This window comes from Oryza sativa, chromosome 10, assembly GCF_034140825.1.
Source record: "Oryza sativa Japonica Group chromosome 10, ASM3414082v1".
NCBI classification, from domain to species: domain Eukaryota; kingdom Viridiplantae; phylum Streptophyta; class Magnoliopsida; order Poales; family Poaceae; genus Oryza; species Oryza sativa.
The window spans coordinates 13,815,659-13,839,569 of NC_089044.1; the positions used below are offsets into that span (position 1 = coordinate 13,815,659).

Here is a 23,911-nt window from a genome sequence, read left to right on the forward strand (position 1 = left end):
TGATCAGCTCACATCAGCTATTGTTTTATCAATGTTCTGATTCTGATCCTCCTGAGTTAACTGAAGAATTGAAATGGCTGTTTCATTGGCAATGTGTTCTCTTCTTTTACATGTATCCAGAAATTTTAGCTTTGTGCATAAGTAGGAACCAATTTCAGCAGGAAAGGAAAGGGGAACAGAGATCAGTTCAGGGATCTGGTGAAGCTGAGTCTCACAGACAATGAACTGTAAAGTGATGGCCAAAAAGAAATCAAATGATCTGAATTCTTTCCGCCGACCGTGCGTGTGCATCCGTAACGCACGCGCGTTCGCTTTCACGCGCTGGCGCCTGTGTACATGATTGGTCGCCCTGCCTGTTTAGTGTTTACTAGTAGTAGGGTAGTACTGGAGGACTTTACATAACACCCACGAGAGACTGGCCCAAGTTTTGGCCCAGTGCAGCCGAAGCATGAAAAGAATAAGTTCACTTTCACTCCCTTCAAAGTGACCCAAATCTAATTCGTATCCCTCAACCGCAAAACCAGATATCTTGACCCTTAAACTGTTAAAACTGGTGCAATTTTACTCTCTTGGCGGTAATGAAGGGCGGTTTCACTAACGTGGCGACTACGTGGCGGTGTTGACCTGGTCTTACGTGGATTCAAAAGCGCCACATAGGATGAAGGCTAGGTCAACACTGCCACGTAGTTGCCACGTCAGCGAAATCGCCCTTCAAAACCGCCACGGGAGTGAAATTGCACCGGTTTTAACAGTTTAGGGGTCAAGATATCTGTTTTACGGTTGAGGGTTACGGATTAGATTCGGGTCACTTTTAAGGGAGTCAAAGTGAACTTATTCCAAGCATGAAACCAAGGCCACCTGCTAATAAAAGGAAAAGGTTCACTTTTTAGGTCCCTCATCCAGGGGTTGAGTTTTATTCAGGTTACTTGACCGCAAAATCGGGTATGGCTAGTCCAATTTCTAAAACCGGTGCAAATCGAGTTCTTCGGTAGTATTAGAAATGGTTTCAGATGATGTTGAGCCTAAGTGACTTGTTTGACTTGGTCTTCATCTGATGTAGCATCTACATGGCATAACAATCAGAAAAAAAAAACGATGGGACCCATGTATAAGTGTTCACTCTTTTCTTCCTCTCTTCCCCTCTACTTTTAGTCTCTTGTTAGATGGCTGGTGGCAAGATGCAGGCCGATCAACCCTCTTCATCTCATCTGGTGGCTAGCGGCAAGATGGAGGGGGTTCGATTTGAAGGTGCCCACCACCAGCACCTTGCTAAAGCTTGCAGCCGCGGGGGTTGGCAATGAGGGATGGTGGGGAGGGCAGCGTGGTATGGAACACACGGGAAGTGCGGTGGTTCTCCATTAGGATCTAACCACCATGGTAGCATCGAGGGCGGGAGTGCCGGCTAAGGCGGAAGGCGGTGGTGTGGTGCTCACAGTAGTTATCCACGCGATATAGGCTCCCAAAGCGCTTAGCCCTTCTACCCTCACGGGACGACCTCGAGCCGCTCCTCGAGCTCCCGGATGAGGTTGACATGGAGCTCAGGCGAGGAGATGGAGTTGGCCTGGTGCTTGCCGCCACCGTGTCGAAAGGCCAGAGCAACCATGTCCTTCTCCATCGCTGACAGAGCAGCAGAAGGTCAATTGCTGCCCCCGGGGACCAAGAGGTCATACATCCGCGTCGGGGAGGAGAAGGAGGAGCTTAGGAGGCAGGGAGTAGTCTTGTCCGCTGGCCCACCACATCATCGCATTCTTGCATCCTTCATGCTCTTTATGAGCACTTGGCCACAGGGGATGAAGAGGGGTCCAACGCTAGGATGGCGGGGGGACAGATAGAGGCCCTAGCCTCAGCTTTGTCCTCTTCATCATCTCCTCTCCCTCTGCCTCCTCACTGCCGCCTTTACTGGGCAACTCAAGCTCACCAAAGTGGGTGAATGCGGCATCCTCCTCTCCCTCCATTTCCCTGTAGTTGCTCTCGACAGTTGGACTTCGCGGAATCCTTCTCTTCTGCCTCCTTCCCTCGTCGTCCAACGCCACAGACTGGAGGAGGCAGCTGTGCTTGCCATCGTGCTTTACCTCCTTCACCTCCCCCCTCCCCCCCTTTTTTAGAGTCTACCCTAGCTTCCGCGAGCGCACGGTGCCGCCGTGCGCTCACGGGAGCCAGTGTGACGGCGCCACATACACTAAGGAGGTTGTCACCGTCATCGTTCAAATGCTGTGGCGAGGAGTTGCTCGAGAGATGAAGGGTAAGGAATTACCCTCACTGACATTTGAGCCTCATAATTTCTTAAAAAAAAAATCTTCTAATAAAATTGCCAAGCAAAAGACATGTCAACACCAGTAGACCAAGTCAATGTGACAAAATTGCCAGCAAAATTGCTAGGGGGATTTACACTAATTTTTATAATTTTTATAGTTGGGGAAAGTTCTATACCCGAATTTGCGAAGGACACGAATGAAACTCGACCTGTTAATGAGGGATCTAAAGTTAACTTTTTCCCTATTCTTAAGCAAACCCAACCAGTGTGAACTATGAAGTGTCTTGCATCTAAACATTACTACTATTTTTGTAGTGTCTGGCATCAAAGCAAGTGACGTATGCTCCTGTTGGGCTGACGCGTGGTTGAGGTAATTTTAGAAAGCTCTATAGTTTAACGAATTTCACGAATCCACGTATATATCGGAGAACTTAATTAGGCTATTTTTTATTTTTTTAAAATAATGAGAATTTATAAAACCCGGCTTCTACACCAACGTGGCAATAACATTCTGAACCGTAATTTGAATAGTAACCATGATTCTAATTCTATCCCTACTTTTTCAGGTTTATCTGGGAACATGCCGTGAACACAATTCAGGATATAACGAAAACACGTCTTTCCGTGAACAACTATAATAAACACGTGCTAGTTGATTATTATTATCTGATTTTATTGGAAGCACCTATAAATCGGGCGCCCGATTGTTTTTAAAAATCGGGTACTATTTCACTAAGTAGATCGAAAATATTTTACCAAGTAGATAAAAAATGTTTCAATCTTTTAAAAAGCTGAAACATAATCAAATCACATCATGAAACATTTTGCTACAACGTATGAAACAACAGTTTCGAATATATTAAAACATGAAACAAATCCGAGTACATTGAGGAAAAGAATGAAACTCCATCGAATTGAAAATGTTTAGTGCTGAAAATGGTGAAACACAATCAAATCACACAATGAAACATTTTACTACAACGTATAAAACAACGGTTCCGAATGTACTAAAATATGAAAAGAATCCAAGTATATCCAAGAAAAGGATGAAACACCATCGAAAACCCACTACAACGTTTCAAATCTAACCGATGAAACATCACGGTACATGGACTGAAACATTAAAAAAATTAAGAGGAAAACCTAGATCTACCTCTTCCTCCACTCTGGTGATTAGCAACCACATCCGCATCGACGCCGCGCCGAGCTCCACCACATCTACATAGCCACTGTTGTCGACACCACGGAGCTCGGCCACATTTGCGTATCCGCCGTCGTCGACGCCGCACGGAGCTCGGTCGCCGTCGTCGACGCTGCGCGAAGTCTCCTCGGTTTGCCGGTGCCGCCACTGCCTTCGCCGTCGACTGCACCAGAGGGGCGTCACACGCAGGGCGAAATCGAAGCGGAAACAGCCTCCTCGAAACCCTAGAGTGGCCAGCGATGAGGTGGCTATTGCCTCCGGAGCCAGCTGCAACAGATGGACGCCGTGCGGGGGGACGAAGCCAGACGGAAGCTGCCGCCTAACCCCTCCACCGCTGCCGCCACCACCGCCGGTGAGGAGAGGCCTCTGTTGGCTGCCGCCGCTCCACCAGAGAGAGAGAGGAGGGGCGAGAGAGAGCACGGGGAGAGGAGGCGCGTCAGAGATGAGAGAGAGAGAGAGGAGAAGCACCCGATTTTTTCTTACTCGATCGGTCGCCTGGATAGAAGGATTTTCGGATTTTATTTGTAACACGCTCGTCGTGCTCCTTTTATTTTCACCACACACTTTTAGTTTTCTGTTAATTTAACCCACCGAAAGTTTATGCATTTGATTATGATTCGTATTAAGATTTCGATTAGGATTTAAATGTTTGTATCTCTACTATTATAAAAATAAAAAATATTTTCGCTGAAATTTTGGTATGTGTTTGAGTGGTTTTTAGTTGGTTTTACGTCTCCCGTACCCAATTCGACATGAGTTTAAAATAACTATTATACACCTCCCTCCCAACCCAACCCAACCTAATCGGCTCACACCATCGTGCGCGTCTCCACTCAAAGCGCACGTGCCTCTCCCGACATTTTTTTGCTCTATTTTCTTTTTCTCCTTTTCTTTTCTCTCGGTCGTTCTAATCCTTACCCTCTCCTTCCAATCTCCTTTCTTTTTGCCTCCTTTTCACTTTTGGTATTGGTATCTCTATTTCTACTATTATAAAAATTAAAGATGTTTCCACTGATACTTACTTTGGTACATCATCCGTATTTGAGTCAGTTTTTAAGTTCGTTCGCTTTTGAAAAATACATAAGGAGTCGTATAAGAAATCATCTTAAAAATCTCACATGCTAACTTATTTTAATAGTCGGACTCCTAATTACTTCAGAATTCTCGCCAGGCCATAAGAAAGCAATGTACAAGATATGATCGTCATCTCAATAAGGATTCCGAATTAGATATCAATACTATCAAAATAAAAATCCCATATAAAATATCTAACAATAATACGATTACAATAGCCTTCATCCGTTGCAATGCATGGGTATTTTTTCTAGTCTAAGTATAAAGTAAACATAAAGTTAACATGTGAACAGTTATTCTTAAGACAATAATCTCAGGGTCCAGCTAAACTCATTCACGCGTCTAGATCGCAGGATGAGAAGAAGAAAGGGAAAGGATAAAGTTGTTGTTTTTAGGCACGAATCCATATGTAATCTTAGGAATAAAAAAGGGAATAGCTAATCTTCTGCCCACATAAAACCATCTTCAAATCTTGCAGATCTTATACCACCGGATGAGTTTCATGATTCGTGCTCCAGGTCTTCTCCAACTTCGATGATCTGCTTTTCTTCTCCGGTGCCGGTAACACCGTAGACTCCCGCAGAGGACCCTACGAGTTAGGGTCTCAGGTTGGGATAGGGTGGGAGGGGAAGGGGGAAGAGGGGGGAGTTCGCCAGCTTTAGAGGGTTGTATATGGGAGGCGACAGCCCAGCGGTGGGCGACCGATCGGGCGGGTGGCGAGGCGGCGGCGCCGCTGCTGAAGCTGCGGGATCGGAAGCTGGCGGTAGGCTGGTGTAGGCGGCAGGGGTTAAGAGGAAAGGATGCTAGGAGAAACCGAGGAAGTGGCCAGTAGTATCACCCCGCTACCCAAGACGGGGAAGATGGCGGCGCCGGGACAGCTCGCCGCCATCGACTTGAGGAAAGAAGAGGAATGGGAGGGGGAGGGGGCCAGCCGGGGGAGGGGGGTGGACTGTGGCGCGGTGGCGGCAGGGGATCGGACGGTGGCCGCGGAATGCGCGAGGGGGACGGGAACGGGAGGAGGAGAGGAGTTATTTAATGTTTCAACAAGTATTCATATGATGTTTCACTACTTAATTCGCAAATATTTCACGTGGTGTTCTTTTGAATGTTTCATCAGGTATTTTATAATGTTGAATATAATGTTTCAACAGTTACAATTTAAAGTTTTTATGTGATAAAAAATGTTTCAACAATATTACATTTTTGCAAATATATTGTATTATTTGTATTATTTTTTCATATGTTTCACCAATTGAGATTCAATGTTAGAAACAATGGTGCTGATGTTACAGTAAGTATACTTTATATGTTACTTCTCTCTTAATTATGTAGTGATCTGAAATAATTTTTTTTCAACTGATGAAACAACGGACATATTTTTTCAGCAAAATATATTCGAGTAAGATCTTGTTATAGATATTTAATGCAAAGAATATAATGGTATAATTGGTTGGTGGATTGGATAAGTAATTTAGCAGAAGAAATTGTTTCAAGTTTGTCAAAAGTTAGTTTTTAGTATGGGGGAAAGTAGAGAGAGAAGAGCTCCGTAAGACCGTAATGGGTTTGGATCCAGTGGAGTTGAAGCGGTAGATTTAGCTAAATCTCTACTATATATTTTTTTCTACGGCTGAGAAGAAGCCACATCTCCTAATTAATTCTGTCAATCAGATGGATTTCAAGGAAAATTATTTTCTTGAAATTTAGCAATGATAACGTTGCAAACAACAAAATTAACAAAAAAAAAGGGACTAACCCCAACAACCATTAATTTTACATGTACACAGTTTCCTATCAGCAAAATTCAATTTTCCATGACGAGCTTATAACATCATGAGAAAATGGATGGACACAAAACCTGTCACCAAGCTAGCTTCTCTTCTCATCCCCTTTAGCTTCTTCCTCTTCCCCTTTCCCATATTACAATTCCTTCGAATCGTCTTTTCCCTCGAATCTCCTATATTCTGTAGCCCTCCACTAAGTAGGGATTACTCTTAATGGTGGATTAGAGGTCGTCCATGCATCGATCTGTAGCTGCAGCCCCTATGGACATGATCTATGTCCAGATCTTGAGCTGCAGCCCATCCTTGCAGATAGTCCTGATGGAATTTCCATGACATTGACATATAAGGAACAATTTTCCTAACGGGTTTTACTTTTGTATCTTGATAGGTTTTGATCGTCAGAACTAATATGGTTTCTAGGCCTTCTCCTCCAATTCTAGTGAGGCTACTCCTTTTCTATGGCGCTGGCGATGCCCTAACTCTGATTGAGCACACCAATTCCTCAAACTTCACTCTAGATTTAGCACCGTGCGCAAGCAGTCAAGCAGTTGGGGGAGAAAGTGGTGGTGCATGACACGTGAGCCCCACAAGTTTTTTTTTCTTTTGCTAGCTAAATGCCACGTAGATCGATAAGCCAACACTGTGGACCTGGTCAACGCATCACTTCAGCCAAAAACCATTCTGAAAATATTTGAGAAGTTGATTTACGCTGATTTTAATAGCTGAGGCATATATGGGCCCTGTTTGGGGAGCTTTTCCCAGCTGCAGCTTTTCCCAAAAGCTGTTTCTGCTAGAAGTTGCCCCAAACAGTCCACAGCTTCTGAGAATCTGTAGTTACAGATTCTGAAAAATAAACCAAGAAACTAGAAGCTGGAGAAGCTGGGTTTTAGAGCTTTTCCAGTTTCTCAGAAGCTGGTTATCAAACAACTGCTTCTTAGAATTTAAAGCTCCCTAAACAGGTCTATGGTCAGGGAGAGCAAAATCAAACTCCAGTTATAGTTGAGGGAGGTAAAATAAACTTTATTCGGTTAAAAAAGATCTGCGCTTGGATGGGCCGTAAAAGCCTCTTCGCCTCCTCGTCTCGCCGCATTGCCCAAGACCAGCCCTGCCACGTGCGCAGCCACCGGCGAGTCGGCGGCGACCTCGCTCTCCGGCCTTCTCCCCCCCTCGCCATCGCCGGCCGCGATGCGCAACTCCGGCGAACTGATCCTCCCGGGTTGCCCGCCCCCGATCCGCGTCTTCTCAGCCTCCATTCACCGTCGGTGTGGTGGCTTGGCTTCGCTCGCATCACCTCACCTCGCCCTCGTCGCTGGCGTCGCTCAGATTCGATCCACCTTCTGATGATCCCCTTCCCCCAAATCAATAGTCCTGTTCCATTTGTTTTTTCGGTCTTGAACTATTAGATTGTTCCTCTGATTCTTGATGCTAGTATATTTATTTATAGCTGTATAGTTTCAACTTAATGTGCACTGCATATTTATGATGGATAATGCAATGTTCATGGCTTGATGCAACCACAGAGTTATTAAGACCTTTGTTGATGTTCTTCTCCCAAACAGCATGTATACAAGGGGGTTTGATTTTCATTTCACTGTTACCTTTGGTAACCAACAATTGCAGTGGTAAGTTTATTAAGGGTTAAAATTTTCCAGTTTATCCCAAGCAGGCCAGTTATTTAGTAGTTTTAATCCAGTGCAATTAAAAGAAGTTACCCTACTACTACATTTTCCTTCTTCCACTGTGTGATTGTTTTTTTGGTCGTGTGTGCTTTGGTGTAGAAGCCGGATGCTTTCCTTTTCTAAATGAAATCCCCATAATCTAGTATCAGTGTACTAAAGGAAAATAATACTACAGATACAACTTTCTACTATGGTATAACCCGTTTACAGACGAGAAACCGATGTGTGATCGCACGAAGATAAGCACAATAACCCTTTTCCACCTTTTCCCTTTGATTAGTGAATCTTTATGTTATTCTTGTTTTTGATGCTTTTCACACGAAGATAACCTTTTCTTTTTGTACAGAATAACCAAAGCAAAAGAAGAGTGGTTGAGTGCATGTCGGAGAGAGTGTGTGCCTATATTCCTGAGGATTGATGTTGTGGCAAGGTAGCTGGGCAGGACAGGCATCGGTTCCATGCTCTAGTTTCAAGGAAGACATCGCTCCAAGTGCACGGTGGCTGCTTTTGCTGCGATAATCCCATAACATACATCAACGGAGCTGACCGATGTAAGAAGCCAACATTAAACACTGCTAGTTACCAGCAGAGCCACCCTGAAAAGCTGAAAGCAAGAAAAAATCTGAGAGAAGAGCAAGCTGACATACATCATGGAGATGATCCTGGATGCCCTTGCATCCTACCTCGGCGAGCAGTTCGCCAAGATGGTGAAAGACGAGGCAGGGATGCTGCTTGGCGCTTCTGGCGAGGTCGAGAAGCTGACAGGCATGCTGAGCAGGCTCAAGAAGTTCCTGGCCAACGCGGAGAGGCGGCACATCACCGATGCCAAGGAAGGAGAATATGTGCATGAGTGGGTGAGGAAGCTCAAGGATGCCATGTACGACGCCACCGACATCGTCGATGACGTTCATCTCAAGTCGGAGCAGCGGCGCGAGCGGTATGCGTCTCCGTATCCAGGCAGCTGCTCCAACTCCTCCTTGCTCTGGTGCTTGCAGGATCCCCTCTTCGCCCACAGGATCGGAAGCCGAGTGAAGGAGCTCAATGAGAGGATGGATGGCCTCTTCAAGCAGGCTGAAGCTGACCAGCAGGCTGACACTGACCGACTCAAATCCAGCTCAACCCCTGGCAACCCTCATAGTGGCAACCCTAGGAGGACAGCCCCCGGGATCATCCACGAAGACATCGTCGGTGACAAGATTGAAGAAGATAAGAGGATGCTGGTGGACTGGCTCATCAACCATGACAAGAAGTATCTGGTGGTTGCCATCCAAGGCGTCGGTGGGATCGGCAAGACCACCCTTGCCAAGAAGATCTTCCATGATCAGGCGATTCAAGACACCTTTGATGTAAAGATATGGTTGAGTGTCACTCAGGACTTCAATGAGGCTCATCTTCTCAAAACCGCCATTGCCATGGCAAAGTCAGATAAGCAACAAATCCCTGCCGTTGAAGACATGGCCCTGCTTGAGGATGCCCTGGTGGAAGCCCTGAGAGGTAAGATGCTGTTGCTGGTAATGGACGACATGTGGACTGAGAAGGCATGGGACAATGGGCTCAGAGTCCCAATCACCAAAGCCTGTGCTCCAGGGACTTGTGTCCTTGTAACCACAAGAAATGAAGATGTTGCTAAAGTGATGAAAGCTGCTCACACGCACCAAGTCACCAAACTAAGACTCGATGATTCCTGGACATTGCTCCAGAAACAGGTTAGGGCAGCAGATCTATTAATTATATGACTCTGCTTGATAGCTAGCTCATTCAATATCATGGTTAGCTCTGCACACACAAGAAAAGAATATCATGGTTAGCTAGGTACTTCTTTTCTAATCAAGCTTGGTCAGTATGACTCCTGTTTTATAAATGTTTCTGTGTCACATTCCTTTTGTAGTCAATCCGGCTTCATCAAAGTCAAGCAGTGTACGTAATCAATAAAACTAGTAAGATTACCTCTGCACGTTTTACAGATATTACCGGACATAGGTGGTAAAGGTGGTTCCATGAGAACTTCTGAAAAATTCGTCCCAATTTTTGTCTTCAACGCACAGAAAGAATCGTGTAATCCATTTTTTTACTTAAAACAGCAGGAGAGCCTCTTACTGTGCTATATTAATATATAGATAATACTTACACTATATTTACTACCACGGGGCAGATTAATAGTACTGCACAGGTTTCACTCTTTAGGTTTCTCTTAATTTGGGATTCAATTTCCATGAGGAAAAAATTTATTGAATTATATACACAAGCCAGTTCACCAAAAACTCAATTTTCCTCATATTTCAATGCTGTTTTCGAGGAAAAAAACTCACACTTGAATGCTTTCCAATTATGTAGGAATAAGTCTTGGCTGGTTGGTCTTGGTCTTGTGGTGCTTTTTCTTGCTTTTTAGCTTTCTAGGACAGCATCTCTACTTTCAGTTTGGATGCTCTAGGACAGCTAGGACAGCAGTTTGTTGAGATGCTCTAGGACAGTTTGTTGGGATGCTCTAGGACAGCACCCTATTGCCCTAGCATGGCTGCTACAAGCAGCTATAAATATGTACCCAATCCTCTTTGGGAGGATATGGCTTTGTGTTTTGTGAATGAAGAAAACCAGAAAATTGCCCCATCTCGAGTGCCATCCTCTTCTCAATGAGAGTAACCATTGAAATTCTAACATCTGGTATCAGAGCCACACTTTCCTGTAGGCTAAACATCTCTTGTTCCACCCCTTCCCAAGCTCGGTTGAGCTCTCAGCCAGCAGCAGCAGCAGCACTGGCTGCTCCTCCTTCCCCGTTCCCTTCCCCCTCTCCAGGCAGCAGCCCCCCGAAGGTGCGCCATGTCCGACGTTCGGTCTCGGCGTTCGGTCGCCTCGAGCACTCGGCGTCAGCAGGACGCCGAGCTCGCCGCAGTAGAAGAGCGCAGGCGAGCAACGGCTTAGACCGCTGCAGCAGCAGCGAGGGCGGCCAGACTGGCGGCAATGGAGTTGGCAGCAGCCAGGGCGGAGGCGGAAGCAGAGGCGGCGGAAGATGCGGCACGTGTGGCGGAGGTAGAGGTTGAAACCTTGCGCAGTAGCATCAACGGTTCCATCACCGGCGACAGCACCGCCGACAGGGAGCTTGAGGAGCTGGCAAGAGGAAGGGTACGGGAGCGGGCAGAGCGGTGGGCAGCAGCCCACCTCCACGGCGGCGGCCCAAGGGACCGCGCGCCCGCCGATGGGAACCCAGACGGGCGCGGGCGTGCCGGCAGCAGCCCGGAGCCCACGCGCGGCTTCGCAGGCAGCGCGGCTCTCCCTCCCCTGACCGACGCCATGGCCACCACGGCGTCCAGACGGTGGTCAGGGACTTTGGTCCCGGCTGTGGGTGGCCTACCCTCACCAAAACCAACTACATTGAGTGGGCCGCGATGATGAGGGTGAGGCTCCAGGTGCAGCACATGTGGGAGGCAGTCCGGTACGGCGACGTCGACTACGACGAGGATCGGCGGGCACTGGATGCCCTCATCGCTGCAGTCTTGCCCGAGATGCAGTTCTCGCTTTCCCAGAAGCGGACTGCCAAGGAGGCCTGGGACGCCATCGTTGCGGCACGCATCGGCAGCGACCGCGCCCGCAAGTCCACACTGCAGGCACTCCGCAAGGAGTGGGAGAACCTGGCCTTCAAGCCAGGTGAGGATGTTGATGACTTTGCCCTCCGTCTCAACACTCTTTTGCAGAAGATGGTGCAGTACGGTGACGACACCTACGACGAGGAGAGAGCTGTCGAGATGCTCTTCCGCTGCGTCCCAGAGAAGTACAGGCAGATCGCTCGCTCGATCGAGTCTCTGCTGGACCTCTCCACGATGTCGATCGAGGAGGCGTTAGGTCGCCTCAAGGTCGTCGACGGTGATGAGCCACAGCCCCTCTCGGGGCCTATCACCATTGGCGGGAAGCTCCATTTCACTCGGGAGCAGTGGGAGGCCTCTCAAGGTGACGGGATGAAGGGGGAGTCTTCTCCCTCGACAGGCGGCCGCAAGCCGCGCAAGGCGTGTGGAGGTGTCCAGCTGCGGTGGGCGCGAAGACGCGCCGAGGGTGGCGCTCGCAGAGGCGCCCAGGGCGGCGCCGCCGGCAACCACAAGCCGGCACGAGACGACACCTGCCGCAACTGTGGCAAGCTTGGCCATTGGGCCAAAGACTGTCGACAGCCACGACATGGCCAGGCCCACGTCGCACAGGTAGAGGAGGAAGAGCCGGCTCTGCTCCTGGCATACGCAAGCATCGAGCTACCCCCAGCGACACCGGCCACAGCGGCTTTCCTCCACCTTGATGAGCCGAAGGTGCTCGTCTCCCTCTGCAACAGCTCCAGCAATGACAAGGCTGATGGGTGGTACCTCGACACCGGTGCCACCCATCACATGACCGGCCGACGGGAGTTCTTCACCGAGCTTGACCCCAGCGTCCGAGGCTCCATCAAGTTTGGGGACGCCTCCGGCGTGGAGATCAAGGGCGTTGGCTCCGTCACCTTCATCGCCAAGTCCGGTAAGCACAGGCTGCTCACCGGAGTCTACTACATCCCCGCGTTAAGGAACTCTATCATCAGCGTGGGGCAGCTGGATGAGAACGGCTCACACGTGTTGGTCAAGCACGGAGTCATGAGGATTTGGGATCGCCGCCGTCGCCTTCTTGCCAAGGTAACCAGAAGCACTAATCGACTCTACATCCTCAGCGCGCAGGTCGCACAACCAGTTTGCTCGCCGCTCGTCGGGACGACGAGGCGTGGCAGTGGCACGAGCGTTTCGGGCACCTCCACTTTGAGGCCCTGAAGCAGCTCAGCGCCAAGGAGATGGTGCGAGGCCTGCCATGCCTTGACCACGTGGAGCAGCTCTGCGACGTTTGCGTGGTGACGAAGCAGAGGCGGCTCCCCTTGCCCCAGCAGACGAGCTTCCGAGCCAAGGAGCGGCTCGAGCTCGTGCACGGGGACTTGTGTGGCCTAGTGACACCGGCCACACCAGGAGGACGACGTTACTTCCTACTGCTCGTCGACGACCTCTCCCGCTACATGTGGGTGATGGTCCTCGGCAGCAAGGGAGAAGCTGCGGACGCCATCAGGCGCGCGTAGGCTGCTGCAGAGGTGGAGTGCGGCCGCAAGCTGTGCGTGCTGCGCACCGACAACGGCGGCGAATTCATGGCGGCTGAATTCGTGTCGTACTGCGCTGATGAGGGCATTCAGCGCCACTACACCGCGCCGTACAGCTCGCAGCAGAACGGCGTCGTCGAGCGGCGCAACCAGACGGTTGTGGGGATGGCTCGGGCTCTCCTCAAGTAGAGGGGGATGCCGGCCATCTTCTGGGGAGAGGCGGTGGTAACGGCCGTCTACATCCTCAACCGCTCGCCCACGAAGGCCCTAGACGGCAGGACACCGTATGAGGCCTGGCATGGGCGCAAGCCGGCGGTCTCCCACCTGCGGGTCTTCGGCTGCCTCGCGTTCGCCAAGGAGCTTGGCCACATCGGCAAGCTCGACGATAGGAGCACCCCAGGGGTGTTCATCGGCTACGCGGAGGGCTCGAAGACCTACCGCATTCTCGACCCGGAGACACAGCGTGTGCGCACGGCGCGCGACGTAGTGTTCGACGAAGGGCGAGGGTGGGTATGGGACAAGGCGGTGGACGATGGTTCGACTCTGACGTACGACTTCACTGTCGAGTACGTCCACTTCGAGGGAGCTGGGGGAGTAGGCAGCTCTTCCTCACCGAGCGTGCCTACCCCAGTCCCCGAGCCTCCACCAACTCCGGCAGCGACACATTCTCGAGCTTCGACTTCGGCTGCGACGACTTCTTCGCCAGCACCACCACAGCCGGCGACCCCACGCACTCCAGCACCAACAGCCACTCCCCTGGGCATGTCTACTCCGACGCCAGCTCGTGTTGAGCGCAGCCCGGTGGAGTTAGCTACTCCGCTCTCCACGACGGGGAGCGCATCGACGCGTACCACGACGGCGAGCAGCTCCGGTACCGTACGATGGAGGACCTTCTCGGCGACCAGCCGGTGCCGAGACTGGTGCCCCGCGACCTGGAGGCGCAGTTGCACCTTGCGTGCGACGACGGTGAGCCTCGGTCTTTTGCAGAGGCCGAGAAACACGCCGCGTGGCTTGCCGTGATGCAGTCGGAGATGGACGCGGTTCAGGAGAACTGCACCTGGGAGCTTGCTAACCTCCCTCGTGGTCACCGCGCGATCACCCTTAAATGGGTGTTCAAGCTGAAGAGGGATGAAGCCGGAGCCATCGTCAAGCACAAGGCTCGCTTGGTGGCACGCGGTTTCGTGCAACAGGAGGGGATCGACTACGACGATGCCTTCGCTCCCGTCGCACGGATGGAGTCCGTGCGACTCCTTGCGCTGGCTGCTCAGGAAGGCTGGGGCGTCCATCACATGGACGTCAAATCGGCGTTTCTGAACGGCGACTTGAAGGAGGTCTACGTACACCAGCCACCGGGATTTGTGATCCCCGGCAAGGAGGGCAATGTGCTACGCTTGCACAAGGCCCTCTACGGCTTGCGGCAGGCACCGAGGGCGTGGAATGCCAAGTTGGATTCCACGCTCAAGGGGATGGGCTTCGAGCAAAGCCCGCACGAGGCGGCCATCTACCAGCGGGGTAATGGAGGAAATGCCTTGCTGGTGGGTGTCTACGTCGACGACTTGATCACCGGCACCAAGAATGCGGAGGTCGCGGCGTTCAAGGAGTAGATGAAGGCCACCTTCCAGATGAGTGATCTGGGGCCTCTCTCTTTCTACCTGGGAATTGAGGTGTACCAGGATGACTCCGGGATCACGCTTCGACAGACCGCATACGCCAAGCGCGTCGTTGAGCTGGCTGGGCTCACCGATTGCAACCCAGCTCTCACTCCGATGGAGAGACTGAAGCTGAGCCGCGATAGCACGACGGAGGAAGTGGATGCTACACAGTACCGGCGTCTTGTGGGGAGCCTTCGCTACCTCACCCACACACGGCCGGACTTGGCCTTCTCCGTCGGCTACGTCAGTCGGTTCATGCAGCGACCGACAACGGAGCACCAGCAGGCTGTGAAGAGGATCATCTGCTACGTTGCGGGGACTCTCGACCACGGTCTCTACTACCCAAGGTGTCCTGGCAAGGCACACTTCGTCGGGTACAGCGACCACGCCGGCGACATCGACACCAGCAAGAGCACGAGCGGGATTCTCTTCTTCCTTGGCGAGTGCCTTGTTAGCTGGCAGTCAGTCAAGCAGCAGGTGGTGGCCCTGTCTAGTTGCGAGGCCGAGTACATGGCGGCCTCCGCCGCTTCGACCTAGGCGCTCTGGCTTGCTCGACTGCTTAGTGATCTCCTCGGCAGAGATACTGGAGCGGTGGAGCTTAGGGTGGATGGCAAGTCCGCTCTGGCCCTGGCAAAGAACCCCGTTTTTCACGAACGGAGCAAGCACATCCGGGTGAGGTACCACTTCATCCGAAGCTACTTGGAGGAAGGGAGCATCAAGGCGAGCTATATCAACACCAAGGACCAGCTTGCGGATTTGCTCACCAAGCCCCTTGGAAGGATCAAGTTCCTTGAGCTTTGCTCCCGGATCGGGATGGCTCAACTTTCCCACAAGACGACGCACAAGACTTAGGGGGAGAGTGTAGGAATAAGTCTTGGCTGGTTGGTCTTGGTCTTGTGGTGCTTTTTCTTGCTTTTTAGCTTTCTAGGACAGCATCTCTACTTTCAGTTTGGATGCTCTAGGACAACTAGGACAGCAGTTTGTTGAGATGCTCTAGGACATTTTGTTGGGATGCTCTAGGACAGTTTGTTGGGATGCTCTAGGACAGCACCCTATTGCCCTAGCATGGCTGCTACAAGCAGCTATAAATATGTACCCAATCCTCTTTGGGAGGATATGGCTTTGTGTTTTGTGAATGAAGAAAACCAGAAAATTGCCCCATCTCGAGTGCCATCCTCTTCTCAATGAGAGTAACCATTGAAATTCTTAACATATTATGAGCACTTCAACACTTTCTGTAATGCTGTTGCAGGTTAGATTCGAACTATTGACCTTTTAGCTCTGATATAACATTGAGTTCTATATGTCAGTCAGTTTTGCCAAGGGTATAGAATCGAATGAATAGCAATTATTGTTGTAGCCCAAAATTGCACCTGATGTCTCCAAAACCATACACATCCTGAGAAGGGGTTACTTGTGATCTAGCTGCTGTAGTGTGGCTGGACTGAATAAATCGGACTACCACAATAGTTTGGAGGTAATTTGGAATTTATCCTAAATGTTAACCATAGAAACTAGATTCAAATTAATAACACTTACAACTAAATTAATCTCGGTAAATATCTCATGGAGTCATGGTGGATCGATCTAACTTATGTTCTCGAAGCATGCTTATATTATTGTCTGATTGATATGATATATCCATATCTATCTTCCATGAAACACGATCATCAGAGATGATTTAGAAATAGCATCTTGATATATAAATAGTTTACAAATAAGTCATACTCACAGATCAGTATAAATAATTGGAAGAGATTCATAAATATGATTCGTGATAGATTGACTGCCTCTATGGGCATATCGCCAACATGGCTGGCAGGATAGGTGGTGGCATGGTTACACAAGGTACATAAGTATATAGTGTTCTTTTGGATGGCCAAAATAGTTGACTGAATGGTGCCTTCGATGCATATATCCTTGATTGGTGGCTTGTTGAACATCTCAGATATGTGATTTCAGCAGCACCTATGAAATAAAGTAGTTTCCCCTTGGCAAATTATCAAAAATCAAAAGTCACCACGGCACTGTTACAAGTCTGGCTTATATTTCTTTTAACAAATTGTGCCTTTTATTTTACTCTAGAATGTGGAATTGTTGATTAATTAAGGAACTTCTATAACTGTTTCTCATCATGAGAAAAGTGAGTAAGCACATTAAGGCTCTCTGTAACTCAAATTTTACACAATAATGTAGACAAGGAAATAAGCACAATTATTTTACACAATAATGTTTCAAGTTATGGTTCTATTTTGCTCATATTATACGTTTTTGTTTGTCTAGGCTGCCTTGAGTGTATCAGAGATCGAGATAGTACAAGAATGTGGGATGAAAATTGCAGAAAAATGTGATGGTTTACCACTGGCAATTAAAGTAATAGGAGTTGTCTTATGCAAGAAAAATGCAACAAAAATGCAACAAAAAATGCTTGGGAAGAGGTTTTACGCAATCAGATATGGTCAAAAATGGGACTTCCTGAAGAACTAAACAAGGCAATATACCTGAGCTATGAAGATCTGAGCCATAACTTGAAACAGTGCTTTGTGTATTACTCACTATTTCCTAAAGATGAAATCATTGGTATTGACAAAATTGTTTCCATGTGGATAGCTGAAGGATTCATTGGTAAAGATGGATATTCCGCACAGTCAGCTGGTCTAGATTACTACAAGGAGTTAATCAAGAGGAATCTTTTAGAACCTCAGAATGACTACTACAATGAAGAACATTGTATCATGCATGATGTTGTACACTCCTTTGCTCAGCATGTTGCCAGGGATGAAGCACTGGTGCTTCGGGACCCACAAAACAATGGAATTCTCTCTTCATCAAAATTTCGTCGGTTATCTATATCAGCAGAGCAAATAGAGTGGAGCAATTTACAGAATCAGCATTGTCTAAGAACATTGATATTGTTCGGAAACATCAAGTTGAAACCTGGCGATTCCTTGAGAATTCTTCCATCTCTACGGACAATACATGTAAGGAGTTCCAATTTTTCTATATTGCAGGACTCCTTGTGTCACCTTAAACATTTGAGATACTTGGAGCTAAGGTACACAGATATATCTGAACTGCCCCGCAACATTGGTAGGATGAAGTTTTTAGAGCACATTGGTGTTCGTGGCTGTCACCGGTTGTCAAAACTTCCCAGCAGTATCATAAAGCTAGATAATTTGAGACACCTCAGTATTGATGAGACAAAAATAAGAGCTATTCCAAGGGGTTTTAGCAGACTATTAAATTTGGATGTGCTATGGGGGTTTCCGGTTCATGGTGTTGCTCAGGGCACTGCAAAGCATTACTGTACATTGGAAGATGTTGGCCCTGTTTCGCAGCTTAGGAAGCTTAAATTAAAAGGTCTGGAGAATGCACCTTCTAAATCGGCTGCACTAGCGGAACTTGGAACCAAGAGTAGGCTGACATGCCTGGAGTTATGGTGCTCAAATGATGAGACCAAAGATGCCATCGTCACGGTTGAGCAGGAACAAATTAAGGAGTTGTTTGATCTACTTCGCCCTGCAGAATGCTTAGAGGAGCTAACTATTGGAGGCTATTATGGTGACACGGTCCCAGATTGGATTAAGATGCCAGAGGCAGCCATTTTTAAGGATTTGAGACGGCTAAACCTACAAAACTTGGTTTCTTGTATTCAACTCCCAGATGGTTTAGGTCAGCTCCCCAATTTGGACTTTTTCGTAGTCGATGATGCACCCTGCATCAAGCAAATTGGACATTGCTTGCTCTTTGAACAAGGACAAAGAAATATGGACAACAAGAAGAGTTCAAGACATGTTGCATTTCCAAAGTTACATGAGTTGCATCTTAAGGGGATGATGGAATGGAATGAGTGGACATGGGAGAAGCATGTGGAGGCCATGCCTGTTCTAAGCGTGCTTCATGTCAAAGACTGCAACTTGAGCCATCTTCCTCCTGGACTTCCTTACCAGGCAAGGGCTTTGAAGAGATTATGCGTAATAAATGCTCGGAACCTAAACTCCGTGGAGGGTTTCAGCTCGGTTATCAAGCTTGAAGTCTATGGCAACCCTAATCTCGAGAGGATTGTTGATCTTCCAAGCCTGCAAAACCTAACCATTGTGAACTGTCCAAAGCTGATGTTGTTGGATGGTGTTGCATCAGTTCAGATCATGGAACTTGGGGACCACGGGATGGAAACGCTCCCCGAGTACCTGCGACATCTGACGTTACGACATTTGAAGATTGTTTGCAGCTTGAATCTGCTCAGGTTGATGTCGACCAAGCATGATGCAAGCAGGTCAGAGTGGGAGAAGATCAGCCATATCATGCATGTGGAGGGATTCGCTAGCGATAACGGCGACGGCATCTTGAGATGGTACATGTCCTACACAAGAGATCCATACAACCTGGAGACAAACATTACAAGCAGATAGCTCCACACCACCAGGTACATGCATGGTTTTGTTCATTACGAGTAAATTAACTCCCCTTTGCCATGCAATACATATGGCATTCTCATTATATCAATCCAGAAACTAAGCGAACTGTAAATTTATTCTCTATCTGTTCTATCCGTATGTGTTCAGAAGGTGCATCAGAATAAAATGCGAAGTTGAGGGAAGAACGCGATCGTGATGGGAAGGATCAACAGGTAAATTAATCATGAAATGCCTGATTCGGCCAAGATGATGCCTGCTAACTCAGCTCGTTGAGGATTTCTCTTATTCTTGTGCACAAGAAGGTGATGGAAGAATTGGCATGGGAGGCAGGAGGATTGAGGCCATGAATTCTATCACACTTAAAAATATATCATTGGCCCAGGAAGTGCCAAATTTCTCAGTTTTTATACTCCTACTACATAGCGAAAGTACTACTTACAAAAGAAAACACTGTAAATAAGAACAGTTGTGTTCATATGCAAACAGAAACTATATATATTATCAGCAGAAGTAATTTATGTCACAAAATTTAGGGCACTTTTACTGTTTTACACTGCCCTTCACCATGACTGGCAACAATGCAGTGTGACATCCGGCGTCATCCCGGAATGAAGAGGCTTGCTAGCTAGCGGCCCATTTGGATAGAGGCCTTGGGCCTTGGCCTATTTCCGAGTGTTCTATGGTAGCAAAGCATATAGCAATGGCAATAGGAATAAGTCCACTTTCCCTCCCTCAACTCATGGCCGTTTATGAATAGCATCCCACAACCAGAAAACCAGGTATAACCCATCCCCCAATTCCAAAAACCGATGCAAATCAACTCCCTAGACGGTTTTGGAGACGGTTTTGACCTACGTGGCAGTTGACTTGCTAAGTCATCAAGCGGACCCACATGTCAGCGGTCTCCACTCTCCACCTCATCTCATATTCTCCCTCATCCCTTCCCCTCTTTCTCTTTCATATCTTCCTCTTCTCTTACCTTCTATCGGCAAGGCGGCGACTACGGGCGCACGGGGGACGAGCTCGTCGATTGGCCACGCCGCGCGCGGGGGAGCGGCCCGGCTCGAGCACGCAGAGGAGGCGGGAGGGCGCTGGGGCATCGCCGGACGGCCGCGCGCGGGGGAGGAGCTCGCCGGACGTTCGCGCACGGGGGAATAGCCCTGGTTTTGCAGTTGAGGGATACTATTCACACGCGGCCATGAGTTATGGGAGGGAAAGTGGACTTATTCCATGGCTGGCAATAATAATACACCTAGCAAGTTTGAGGGAAGCTCGAGTAGTTTATCTCTATAACCAATTTCAGGGTCTGGCCTCCTATTGGGCCACGTGGCACACTAAACATTTAGTAAGGCATCTTTAGAAAACTGCCATGTGTCCATTTAAAGCTAAAGAGCGTGCAGTATATGTGTGTTGGAAAGTATATGTCTCCTGTGTACATACGCCTATCAGAAATCTATAGAAAACTCAATATACTGCCTGGCCCTCCTGAAGAAGATGGAAAAGGCAAACCTCCCGTTTGCATCATGGTAAATAAGTGTGTACAATTTATGGCACAAAATCTATACAAGTGTAATTTTTCATGTGGTACTAGAAAAAATGATGAGGATGGTAGCTCCTTTAGAACACCTTTACAAAAATATCATGACTAATTTTATCATTTAATAGAAAACTCAACTATAATTTTACAAAAACAAAGAAACCCTAAATAGTGTGGATAGAATAAAAGAAGAAATTTAAGGATTTTCATAATAATGTGATTTGGTACATTAAATTTTAAATTAAAAATCGATTGAAAATTTTATTCGAATGTACTTTTTTTTCTCAAGGTTCAATAAAACTGCACTAATTCTTATAAAACTATGCAAAATTTATATTACCTCTGTATTTAAAATAATATCATTTTAAAAATCAACACATACTCCATTGCATATGTTTTATCATTGTTTTCCCGAACTATATGTCTATAAAAATTAAAATACAGCTATATAGGAGAGTTTTCATAAAAATCTATTAAAAAGATATTTACAATTTAATAATTTAAGATGTCAAAATTTGAGGAAGTCATTTTTTTAACAAACATAATACTTTTTTTAATAACACGAAAACAAATGCATGGGCTATAAAATAAGCACGCCAATAAGCGTGCTCAATTTTCTACCAAGACTTGAATTCCAAGCTCTAATAACACCGGTTTGAACTGCTTTTGCATGAAGCGAGGGTAAAAACGTAAAAATTTACAATAAAGGTATGACCCAATAAATTGATATGGGCTTAGGTTTATACCCTAGGTGTTTCAAATGGTATCATAGCATGGTTATATGCGTGTGACTAATTTATATCCTAGGCGTTGGTGGCATTAATTGTATCTAGTATGGTATGGTTACACGTGTGTGACTATTTTAAGCCTTAGACTTTGGTATGTCACAATGGTAGGTGTTACAAATAGTATCAGACCCACGATTATAAGTGCATATAAGTTAGTATGTCACAGTTTGTATCGCTTATAGCCTGCTGGGATGTCACAATCATGGGTAACTTTGGTTACCCAAAAATACGTATGAAAGGAAAATCCTCTGGCTGAGCTGTTCGGGAGAGGAAACAAAAACTTTTCCAGCACTGTGCAGAAGTGAAAGCTTTCTTTCTCATAAAAAAGTTAGCATGAACACTGAATAATACATGGAAATTTCAGATCCAAATCTCAATCTGAAGCTACAAAACTGGATAAACCAATAGTCAATTCAGATTCAGACATCATTTTTCAAAACAAATTAGAGCAGAATATCGAATAGGAACAGGAAAATTCAGATTGAGGAGAAGATTTATGAGAATAATCTATATGGCACCTACAAAAATAGGAACCTGTAGTTGCATTAGAAGAAGATTTGCACCCAAAAAAATGGAACCAAGTGATGGAGACACAATGCAACTGCAAGAGGATGCTAGCAACTCAGAAGGAGATCGGAGAAGAGAGAAGTGTCTCTGATGAGCTCCAAGACGATGCGGTTCCTCATCACTGACGGGTTATAAACAAAGGCCGTCACAGGTGACCTCATCTGTGCTACTTCAACCCGTCATAGGTGAGTTATCTGTGACGGGCATCAAGGTAGATACGTCATAGAATGGGTACACGGGATGTCACCTTTAGACCCGTCACAGGCGTCTCACCTCTAATGGGTTGTAACCACCCCTAGGCTTGCGGAGACCCTCACCTCTGATGGCCGGAAAATACTGGCCCGTCAGATGTGACTATCACCTCTGATAGGCTGTCCCCGTCAAAGATGAGTGGAATCATAAAGATGAGTGGAATCATCAGTGACCAGAAATCTCTGACTAGGGCTAAACTCATCAAAGGTGAGGGTTTGGACCCATCAGAAATAACCTGATCCGACGTAGTACCACGGGCTGATGTCTGCACATGTGATTTTGAGGTCGATTTTCTCCGCTACCCGCAAGATTGAGCATACCATGGTCAGTTTGGAAACGACAGTGGGATCAGTGTTTGTATACTAGCTAAACATAAATTAGCTTAAATTAGATGACACTTTACAACGAGTGGTAGCTATGAACCTCAGAGACAAACCATATCATGTCAAAGATATAATTTGTAGTTTTCTTTTGTTTATTTCTAACGATACAAAGTAGTATAATCTCTTCTCTCCAACTAGCTAGACTGCAGAGTTGATTGATCATCTTATAATTAATTCTTCGGTAAGCTAGCGGCAGATTATGTACGGCCGACCTGTCTTCCCTTTATTCGTTACTTCCTCCGTTTCACAATGTAAGTCATTCTAGTATTTCCCACATTCATATTGATATTAGATATATATGGTTAGATTCATTAATATTAATATGAATATGAGAAATACTAGAATGACTTACATTATGAAACGGAGGGAGTAACACTTAACACTGAGCCACTACCTTAGTATCACTGCTCGCTCTTCTTTTTATCGATCGTCTTCATCAGCTCCCGCATCTGTTCCTCATCAAGAGGTAGCCTCGTCTCTGTGCACAATGTGTGTGCCATCATGAATCCATTCGGACCATTCATGAAAGATGGAGCATTAGAGAGAGGGTGATGAATGCTATGGACATGCGAAGGAGGCGGAGGAGGAGGAGGATGTTTGGGGATGAAGAACAAGTTGCCCATTAATAGAGATCGACAATAGATATTCTCTATGCACGACAGTTGTCTTTTCTTTCTTTCTCAGTGTTTGTATTTTGTGTACCTGTCTGTCTGTGGGTGTAGTTGTGGTGCTAGCCCTTTAAATACTAGCCAAAGGATCTTTTTTTTCCTCTTCTTCCTTTTCAAGGAAATAGCCAAAATATTATTCGCTGGTGCAGAATAAAAATGTTTGCACGGTTTGCATTGATGTATGGATTTCGACTAGGCAGTCGACCTTATAAGGTATTTGCTGACAAGCTTTCTCTTGAGACACGTTGTCTGTCGGAAAAAAAAAACCCTTTAACGACATACTATAGGATAACACTATAGTGCTTTTGACGGCAGATGAGCTATCGCAACTTTTAGGTCACGGTGTAGTGTTATTAGCTTCTCGTAGGTACCAAATTAATTTGTAATTTCCTGATCATAGGCTATGAAATCTAGATTACATCTCCTTCTAACGAGCGATTAGATCGAATAAAATATCCACATTTGGTCCACTTGTCGAAAGCATCAAAAGGAACATAGTGGGAAAAAGAGAAAAAAATTAAAAGAGAAAGGACATTTTGCATACACATCTGTTTATGTCTATGTGTCC

General features: G+C 47.0%; 1 protein-coding gene and 1 long non-coding RNA gene across 6 annotated transcripts; one reads left to right on the forward strand and one right to left on the reverse strand.

Annotated features, from left to right (window-relative positions):
• Positions 1 to 7,396: 7,396 nt before the first annotated feature.
• Positions 7,397 to 19,685, forward strand: LOC4348544 (putative disease resistance protein RGA3). 5 transcript variants are annotated; one of them, XM_066305029.1, is made up of 4 exons: positions 7,397 to 9,695; positions 17,014 to 19,156; positions 19,296 to 19,360; positions 19,451 to 19,685. In XM_066305029.1, exons 1-2 carry the CDS (start codon positions 8,640 to 8,642, stop codon positions 17,215 to 17,217), a joined length of 1,260 nt encoding a protein of 419 aa, XP_066161126.1. In that variant the 5' UTR covers positions 7,397 to 8,639; the 3' UTR covers positions 17,218 to 19,156; positions 19,296 to 19,360; positions 19,451 to 19,685. The 5 variants fall into 5 exon arrangements, with proteins under 5 accessions (XP_066161126.1, XP_066161124.1, XP_066161125.1 ...); XM_066305027.1 differs by having other exon boundaries at positions 19,299 to 19,360; XM_066305028.1 differs by having other exon boundaries at positions 7,397 to 7,932; positions 8,336 to 9,695; positions 19,296 to 19,685.
• On the reverse strand, positions 18,638 to 23,499 carry LOC9266805 (uncharacterized). Its single transcript, XR_010737228.1, has 2 exons — positions 22,528 to 23,499; positions 18,638 to 22,411 (listed from the first exon to the last, which is right to left on the reverse strand). It is a non-coding gene; the product is annotated as an uncharacterized lncRNA (long non-coding RNA).
• Positions 23,500 to 23,911: the final 412 nt, after the last annotated feature.

What these genes read in the sequence shown, in the direction of transcription:
- LOC4348544 (XM_066305027.1), top strand. Translation starts at nt 17,121, where the DNA reads ATGCAAGAAAAATGCAACAAAAATGCAACAAAAAATGCTTGGGAAGAG.